The sequence below is a fragment of the Vigna angularis genome, chromosome 6 (assembly GCF_016808095.1).
Source record: "Vigna angularis cultivar LongXiaoDou No.4 chromosome 6, ASM1680809v1, whole genome shotgun sequence".
Lineage (NCBI taxonomy): Eukaryota > Viridiplantae > Streptophyta > Magnoliopsida > Fabales > Fabaceae > Vigna > Vigna angularis.
Genome location: NC_068975.1, coordinates 10419989 through 10429515, shown reverse-complemented (window position 1 = coordinate 10429515; position 9527 = coordinate 10419989). Strand labels below are relative to the sequence as shown.

The following is a 9527-nucleotide window of genomic DNA, read 5'->3' as shown; positions in this document are numbered from 1 at the left end:
TTTCTTTAAATCTTTTTCGCAAATTGGATGCCTTTAAAAACTTTCTTGAAATGCAAGGGAAAAAACTTTGTAGTACAGCAAAATATAATCGAATGAGTAAAATACAAAGTCGACTGAATGTAACAGAGTAGGGATGGAAAGATCAAACACTAAGTTTTTATACTGGTTCGACCAAGCCTACATCTAGTGTCCTTCCACCATAGGAAGCAAATGCACTATAATGATCAAGGTTTTTACAACAAGGCTTTTATAGAGACCTCCACGTCAAAAATATAAAACACCTATCTAACCCTCTAATCAAAATATAGGCATATACAAACAAAGAACAGTAGCAAGATCTCCCTCTCTTGTAGTCTTTAATACTTTGAACAATCTTCAAAGTCGAGAACGTCGAACGTCCTCATCTTGTAGTCACAACAGGGCAAAACCAATCTTCACAAGATTGAAAGAAACTGATCACGAAATAGACACCTCAAGTGCAGGTTGATCACATAGTAAGAACACACAAATTATTGCTCATCAAGAAATCACCAAAGATGAACACCACGGTCTTCTTGATGAATTCTTGGAGCTTTTAGACTTTCTGCAAGAGATCAATAATTTGAAACAAATCAATCAAATCGTTAGAATCACTAATGTCTCTGCAGAATTCAAATTCACGTCTATTTATAGATTTTTACAATTCTGACGTGCTCAAGTCGACTTAGCTACTAATGTAGTCGAATATCACAATTTTCACAATGCAATTGAATATCACAATTTAGTTAAAGCAGTTAGTAGCAATCAATGTAGTTAATTGAATGTACAATTAATGCAGTCGAATCACAATAAATGTTTGGTCAACATATTTAAAAATATAGCCATAGTAACATTTAATACAAGCATTAACAGAATTGTAAAATCGTAAAAAACTTAGTCGAATGGCTTGTGCACATAGTCGACTTTGTAACAGTTAAAAACATAGTTTTGAAAAACTTTCTCTTCAAAAATTCTCATCGCCCACTTTGAAAAAGTTTGTGCAAAGCCACGAGTTTTAATCGACTTTCTTAATAATGAAGTTGACTTAAAACTACTGTTTTGCCACACAATTTAAGTTCAACAAAAGTGCATGTGGTTTTCCTTTTCTAAAACATATGTCATGCATTCATAGATAAGAGCTCATGTAAAGCACAGTGAATTGAAATGATGAACACAACACAAACATGTTCTCATATAATCATAATCATGAAAGTAATGCACATGTAACTCATAAACACATGTGTTATTAATTATGTGTTGTCATCATAAAAAACCAGAAGCTCTGAGATTATAGGTTCAGCTAAACTAGTGCTCCCCTTATCAACAATCTCAACAGAACCAAACGGAAAATCCTAATTCACCGAACGGTCAAATGAAGTGTGTAAGGCCCTAGAACCTCAAGAATTTACCGAGTGGTAAAAAAGTTCAAGTTATAATGTAAAATAGAATGTTGTCAAAGTTTGACATGGTTTACTATTTTAATTATAACTTTTTGTAGAAAATATAAATTGAGTTGATTCTTTTTTTATTGGATAGTAGACTCAAAGAGCTTCGATTTGACTACTCATACGCGTATTTTCGACTTCGGGAACAGGGTCAACCGGACTGTCAAAGTTGCGACAATTGTGCTGCTGGGGGGACTTGCCGCCCAGCGCCCTATTCCTAGGGGCGCCCTAGCGCGAGCGTTATCAGTTTTCACGTTTTCAGATCTGAAACACGTGGGGATTGCGTGGAAAGTTGGGGAATATGCTCCAGACCCATAATGTTGGTACCTTGGGCTAGAGAGGAGCATGGGCAGACCTCATTTCCAATTATTAAGTGCTTCTTAGTGGATTAAGGGGCCATGGTGTCTCTTGGATAAATCTACAAGTGTGGGAAAAGGAGGAAATGGGTTCTGCACTTGTGGGAGTGAAGTCGTTGCTGCAAAATCCATCAGAGAGGTGAAGTTGGGAGCTTCTGGAGTTGCAAGGAGGCCAAGGTGCTGCAAGTCTTGTGAAGATGGATTCAAGGTTTACAAAGGAAGTCTTCAAGAGGTAAGGGGTTTAACTTGGTATATAACATAGTGTATGATGGGTAGAAGGTAACAATATAATGTTGTTGCATGCTTTCTTTCTTGTGTGTTGGGATTAAAGTTAACATGTTGAGGCATGTACTTTTCTTTTGGGTTTAAGTTTCATGTGTTGTTGCATGGAGAATGGGTATTCACATGTTCATTTTTGTTTTTCTACTATATGGGGTAGTTAATGGATTATACATGTTTATATTTTATGAAAAAGTGGTGTTGTTGTAATGGGTATACATGTTGGATGCATTGAGGTTTGTGCTGGGGACTGGCGCCCGACCCCCTTCCTCTAGGGCACCCAGGCGCGAGGCCTATGCAAAAAGTGGCGCCCAACGCCTTTTGTGGGGCGCCCGGGCGCGAGGTCTTCGCAAAAAGTCGCACCCAACCCCCCTACTGGGTGCCCAGGCGCGAGTTTTCACAGAAAGCAGCGCCCAGCCCCCTTCTGTTGCGCCCAGGCGCGATGTACTTTTTGTTGTTCCTTCAAAACACTTGCTTTTGTAGCTTTTCCTCGGTTCCCACTCTTGGTAGTTAAAATACTCCTCCTAAGCACGCAAATTTCCTACAACTTGAGGGATTAGTGATGAAAACTTTTATGTGAAGCCTAAGCTAAACTTATTCACAAAGTTAGATAAAAGAGAGGATTAAACATGTTTCAAGCTTCAAAAGAGTCGATTTGGTAATTGCAAATAATGGTAAAAATTACCGTTATCAGTGATGTTTGATGAGTTGGGGTATATGTAGTTAATGAAAAACAGTGAAGAAGAATGAAAGTTTAGAGTCTTGGGTGGAAGAAGAACATGAAGGAAGAATTATGAAAGTGGAAGGTGAAGATGGGCACATTACAAATCACCCAATAGAGGCAAGGAGAAGTAATGAGAGTCTTGGGGTAGGAGTTGAGAAAGAAAGGAATGGAGTAGAGTCTTGGAGTTGACTTGGAATGTTATGGAAATGAAGAAAAATAGAATAGTGAAATGAAAATTGTAGTGTTTAGGTGTGTGGAGAAGGGGTTACATGGATGGGACGTAAAAGAGGTGAGGAATGAGTGTGAAGTTGGGATTGAAAAGTCAAGGAGAGATTAAACAAATTAGAAGTGAGTGTTGGTGGAAGGTTGGTTAATTAAAGAAAAGATAAGAGAAGAAAGTGGAGTGCCATAAGTGGTGGAAGAAATGAAGAGAGGAAAACAAGGAGAAAGTGGTGTATAATATGGTGGGGTCTTGAGTGTTGGTGGATTTAATTTAAGAAAAAAAAAAGGTAAGGTGGTTGGGTGAAGAAGAGTGGTTACGTCACTTTGGTGTGAGGAAGAAATTGTTTGGTTTGAAAAGTCAAATACAGTGGGTAGTGGGATCCATGGTTTTATGAGAAAAGATAAATGAATGAAATTTGTGTATTGAAAACAAAAGAGAAAGAGAAATAAGTCAAGGGTTACGTAAATAGAGAAAGAGAGAGTTGGTAAGAAATGAGTAGTTTCATGTAGGACCGACTTGGAAGTAAGAGAAAATGTAATTTAATGGTTTTGGGGTTCACTTGAAGAGTTAGATGTAGAAGGGAGTGTGTTTAGAGTAAAAATGGGTGTATGGAAATTAGGTGTTTTCTTTGGTGTTGGGAATTTATTAAAAGTGGGGGTGCACTAGAAATTTTGTTCTAGTTTATGGAAATGTGAAATTAGTAATTTCAGAGGGGTGCGGTAGTAGGATAAATAATTAAATTAAGTTATTTAATTATTTGTTAGTCAATGAATTTAGTTGACTTTATATATGATGGTGATGGTTGTGATGGTAAAATTGTGAGAGCAAGCGTTCTGTCATTTCCCTAGAATTTTGTTGAATCGATGGTGTTCGTATTACGATACGATAGTGTGTTGAGTCTCTGCGGAGACTGAGGTTCGAGTGTGATGGTTGTGATGGTAAAATTGTGAGAGCAAGTGTTTTGTCATTTCCTTAGAATTTTGTTGAATCGATGTTGTTCGTATTGCGATACGATAGTGTGTTGAGTCTCTGCGGAGACTGAGGTTCGAGTGTCACCCTTTCCTCGTGTGCGGGGACTAGAGAGGGTTGGATGTCTCGCCCAATGACTTCGGCTCGTGTGAGTATAGTGCTCGGTGGGTGCGCCTAACTGAAGTTTTTACTCGTAATTCCTTGAGGAGTCGGGGAGATAGGTCTGAAGTTGCGATGGAAGACGACTCGAATCGCCCTATTTTGCGAAACAGGTTTGGTACGACAAAATTCAAGGAAACAACAGAAGCTTGTGTAAATGATTTGAGTTGTGAGTTTAATACTATGACGTATTGTAATGTTGTGACTTTGATAGTCTTGGTGGTGATGATCTAAGTTATGAATTGAATATTGTGTTGTATTGTAAGGTTGTGACTAACATAATCTAAGTTATGATATTTTGATATTGAAATTATATGCTATGTTAGGTTCTTAGTTACTCACCCTTTCCTTTTGTGGTTGTGGTTCCACCAACGATGATCGTACTTGTACGGGAGTATATGGCGTTACAGATGAGGTAGAGATGAAGTAGCACGTCGAGAGTTATGGGAATAACTATGGGGGACTTATCATGTTTTAAAGTAATTTTATGTCTTTGAATAATGAATTTGACATTTGTAAGGTTTTAACCTTATGTTGTAAGACGCTTAGACTTTTGATGGTTTAGTTCCGCGATGTTAATTTTAAAAGAAAAGAAAAAAAACAAAAACTCGCGTAAAATTTTGGATTTTGGGGTGTTACAAAGTGACTAGAGAAAGACAGTGTTGGAATCATATTCTGGGACTAAAAGAGTGTTGCCACGTCATTTACCAATTTCCATATCAATATTAGATTTTAATTTCATTTTTTAGTTTAGCTTTGGGCTTATTTTTGGCCATCTTTTATAGAAGCCCATTAGAAGGTTATAATTGTAATTTCGGTCTATAAACCCCAAATCAGATTTCACTTTCCTCTCTTTCCCTCATTTTCACATTCTTAGGTTTTGGGGAGCATTGGGTGTTTTCTTCTTCTCCCTCTTTTGGGGGGTTTTAGCTTTTGTTCACATTCCCTTTCTTGTAATGAATGATTTACGTTTTGAAATGCAATTTCAATTTCATTTCTTGCTTTCATTTTAGATTCTAGTTTTGTTTCTTGCTTCACTTTCCAGCTTCCATTTCCATTCCAGCGTTTGAATACATGTCTACTTTGTTTTCCATTTGATTTCTGCATTGCAGCTTTGATTTCCGTGGTGCACTTTCGTCTAGTATTGTTTCGCGTTTCTACTGGTTTAATTTATGCATTTTGATTCTGCACATTTTCCTATTGCTCCATATACTGTTTACCGTTCGGTTTTTCAATAATACTGTTAGGTTTCTTACACAATTCAGTGTTAGGACCGTTCGATCACTGTTAGTGTCGCTCGACCTCTTTAGTAATATCGTTTGATTTCTCATTTTCGCTCCAATTTTCATGTCCACAATTACTTCAATGTTTTCAATTTTTTTTGGTTGTGTTAATTTCGTTTTAATGTTAGCATAAGTTTGTTTGGATGGTCATTAGCGAAAGTGCATTGTTTCCATGAGATTTCCAAGATGGAAGTGTGTAATTTGCTGCTCTGCTTGGCATTCTATTAAATCTGATTATGTTCTTGCACAAGGTATATGCTTAATTGCCCAATTGTTGATTGAATCTTCGCTTAGTTGATCAATATGTACGGAATACATTGGATGGAATAGGTGTGTTGCGTTCGCTTAGTTCGCAATTATGATAGCATGATTCGTCTTTGCTTAGTTGGTTAATTCATGTTGGATTTGAGGTTAGAGTAGTTTATCCATGCATTTCTACACTTTAATTGTCATGTTGCTGCTCTAATTCGGCTCAATATTCAATCTATTTTGTGCTTGCAATTGGGTATACGCTTAGTTGCCTAATTGGTGTTTAATCTTCGCTTACACTAGTGCAGAAAAGGCTTTTTACGTCCGATATTTTGGCCTTTTGACGTCCGGCGTACGCCGGACGTCTATGCGGTAGACGTCCCTCAGACGTCCGTCCTGCCACGACGGACGTTTATACAAACGTCCGCTCTTCCTGAGGACGGACGTCTATATGAACGTCCGCTCTGCCTGAGGATGGACGTTTATATAAACGTCCGCTGCATCAGGACGGACGTTTATAGAAACGTCCGTGGCCTGAGGACGGACGTTTATATAAACGTCCGCTGCATCAGGACGGACGTCCACATAAACGTCCGCTGCTGTCTGAAGACGGACGTCATCCTCGCTGAGTTATTTTGGTGTAGCGCTGGGGTGGGACGTCCGTATGTGCACAGACGGACGTCTATAGACGTCCGACTGTACACTAACAGACGTCTAGTGGGCGTTTTTTTTTTAAAAATTTGTTTGTTTTCTCAATAGAACCACACCTGAAAAACAGAAAAATGTCCCAGAACAATTCTCCAATAACATAAATATGCGTTTTATATAAACAAAATTCTACTTAATGTTCAATCCACTACCAAACTATTAACATAAAAATAAAACTAAAACCAAACAATGTTCAATCAAGAAGAAATATAACTATTCCTAACTCCATCTTTGTAAAAGATAAGCGGTCCACTCTTGCCTTATCTGGTTAATTGTGTCCTCTGCAATAGGCGATGTAGTCTTGAAGCGCTGCAAAATTCAAGAAAGATTCATTATTGTTTCATATATAGTTGAAGATGATTTTAATTTGTAATGTATTGAAGGTATACATCATTACCTCATTCCAGTCATCTGTAATGACAGCTCGAATGATGGTCTTAATCCAACACATCACATAGAAGCCACATTCCCATGAATCTACCTGCTGGTTACACTAAAATAACAAACTAAATAGTTAAAAATTTAGATCATTCAATAACATAAATGAATTAGAAACTATAAATGACTTACAACCTTTGGATACAAAATTTGAACCAATTGACCACGAGATTTACCAATAACTCTGTACAGATTGAAAACACAAAGTATAATTAATATGACTATTTTATCATAAAAGTTGAAGGTTAACATCAAATTGAAGTCATTTTTTGGAGAAACACTTACCCTTGAAGCATGGTTCTCAAGTCATTTTTCATCTTCCTGTGCAACGAACAAAACCATATAATTTTACATTGTTTGGGAATGATAACCATCAGCTGCCAGTGAGACCTATCACGAAGGACAAATAGTTATTCAACTAATTAAGGAAACTATAATAATAAACTGACCACATATAAAAACACGTACCCGTCAATGTATGGCACAAGGTATATGTCTCTTTTGGACTCATCCATCCATGTTTGCAAATAATGTTGTCTGTTTTGAAGTGTGTTACCAGACGGTTGAATGGTCTGAGGTTCAACAAATCCGTACATGGAAGACCGACCTTGGTCTACAACGATTGTGTCCATGTACCTAAAACAACAAAGTTAAGTCGTTAGAAACTATATAAGAATGTAAATAAAAGTAATATCAAAGACCAAATTGACTAACTTACATGCACCACAACTGAATGATGGAAATATTCAACATCCTGTCTCCCTCAATCACCTCCAATGCATCAGAAAATGTGATATAAACTGGCACATGTGGGGGAAGACCAAATACCCTCAAATCCCAGTATAGTTGTAATGATGCTTTCTTCAATCTGGGTAATTTTGTCACTAACTTTGATATAGGATCATCCTCTGCTTCAGCCATGTCATCATCTTCATGTATGACTGTATCATGAATTGGCTGCTTCTGAGGACGTGTGAACTGAAGATAAGAATTTACGTCAAAGCTTTATAAACAATTATGTGAAGACAATTAACATAGAAATACTAAGGAAAAAGACATTATACCTGTGGAGTCGCGATGTGGGACATGATCAATGCTCTAGGCCAGGCAATAAATGTTCCTATGGCCTCCCCCACAAAGTTAATTTCTGGAGTGGGTACAGGCACCTGAGCCTGGGGATCCCGAACCTCGTCAATGGTCACACGCACGTGCTGGGGTAATATGGCAACACCATGAATGGTCTCCCCTCCCTCAAGCACTCGTCCGACAGCCACAATGCGTGGGGGATCCCCATCAACCAACAGCTCATATTGACCGCTATACTCATTGGGTTCTACAGCAGAGCATGATCCTCTAGTGCTGACACGAGGTGCTGTGGGAGTTTCATCGGCCCCCATGTGGCCTTGCGTCATGGAATGCAGCTTTTCTTCAAGCGCTCTTTGTATTTGTTTTTGTTCTTGTAGCTGCTCCATGAATCGTTGCTCCATTGATCTCATGCTTTGGTTGAGTCTTTCCTCCCACTGAAGATCCATCTGCCTCAGTGTCTCCTGACTCATTGATTGGGGGGTTTTCTGTGTAGGGCCAAAATAGTCACGAAGACCAATCGCCCCTGGAACTCCACGTACACGTCCTGGGTGCTCGGGCCTTCCAATGGCCGTTGTCAGAATGTCGTCCCTACCTTGGCCAACAAATGTCCCCTGAGTCTGCTGCTCAACCAACTCATCCTGCACATAAAAAAACCAAGTTACTTAGAAGACATGCTGTGATAGATACACAATCAAATAACTGCTTATAATTTGAACTTACAATTCTCTGTGAGATCAAGGCAGCTGAGGAAGATGTCATGTTCCCATCAGATTTAGTCCGAGCAGCCTTCCACAGCTCGTACCTAGCAGGTGCAGGTGCTAGGTCAGGCAACTCAAGTCCCAAGGCATCGGCTCTAGACTTTCTCAGTTTCTTCTCCAGTTTTGCATATTCACCTCGTGATAACAAGTGGGGTGTGTCGTTTAGCCTTTGTCTTTCTTGGGCGGCTAACCTTTTATGCTGTGAAACCATGTATATAAGTAAGTCTAAAATCATAAAAACTCAATGAAAGATGATCTTAAGAAACGTACCTTCCATTCTTCAGTCTCTCTAGATGCACGAAACTGCATCCAATCCTCCTCTGTGAAGGTATAATGCTGAGATGGATTTTCATGTTGTCTATCTCCAAAGACATATAGTCGTGTCAGCCTTGTCTTGAAATCCTTAAATCTTATCGCTATATGCGATAACACTTTCTTTCTGATTTGCAATGTGTTTGGAATATCAAAATGTTGCTGTTTAAAACAAAAAACTTGTTACCAAGAGAAAAGTTAACAGATAAGTATATCACAAATTGCATGAAGTCTAAACATACCAGAACATCTTGCCATAAGAGGTTCTTGTCGACCTCTGGGACGTCATCCCAACATGCATGAAGGATAGAGACATGACTTTTTGCTAACTTGCCCAGATAACTCCTAAACCTATCAGCATTTGGCCCTGATGGATGACCTGATCTGGGGTCAATGTCAACATGCCTCCTCTGACCATCCACGCGTCCGGATGTCACATCTGCCACTCGGGTGACGCCTCGTCCACGTCTGCTCTTTCCCGATCCTGAGTCTGAGGCCGACATACCTGAACCAATTAGAC

General features: G+C 38.9%; 1 protein-coding gene across 1 annotated transcript; it reads right to left on the bottom strand.

Annotated features, from left to right (window-relative positions):
* Window positions 1–6495: 6495 nt before the first annotated feature.
* On the bottom strand, window positions 6496–8747 carry LOC128197437 (uncharacterized). Its single transcript, XM_052879354.1, has 7 exons — window positions 8658–8747; window positions 7916–8575; window positions 7570–7829; window positions 7137–7487; window positions 6987–7035; window positions 6811–6906; window positions 6496–6722 (listed from the first exon to the last, which is right to left on the bottom strand). The coding sequence occupies exons 1-4, from the start codon at window positions 8694–8696 to the stop codon at window positions 7283–7285; spliced, it is 1164 nt and encodes a 387-aa protein (XP_052735314.1). The 5' UTR covers window positions 8697–8747; the 3' UTR covers window positions 6496–6722; window positions 6811–6906; window positions 6987–7035; window positions 7137–7282.
* Window positions 8748–9527: the final 780 nt, after the last annotated feature.

Excerpts from the sequence above, each read along its gene's own strand:
- LOC128197437 (XM_052879354.1), bottom strand. The coding sequence starts at position 8,696 with ATGACATCTTCCTCAGCTGCCTTGATCTCACAGAGAATT. Across the intron at positions 7,830-7,915 it reads CCCACATCGCGACTCCACAG|TTCACACGTCCTCAGAAGCA; the intron begins GTATAATGTCTT and ends TCTTATCTTCAG. Across the intron at positions 7,488-7,569 it reads ATCATTCAGTTGTGGTGCAT|GTACATGGACACAATCGTTG; the intron begins GTAAGTTAGTCA and ends TTGTTGTTTTAG.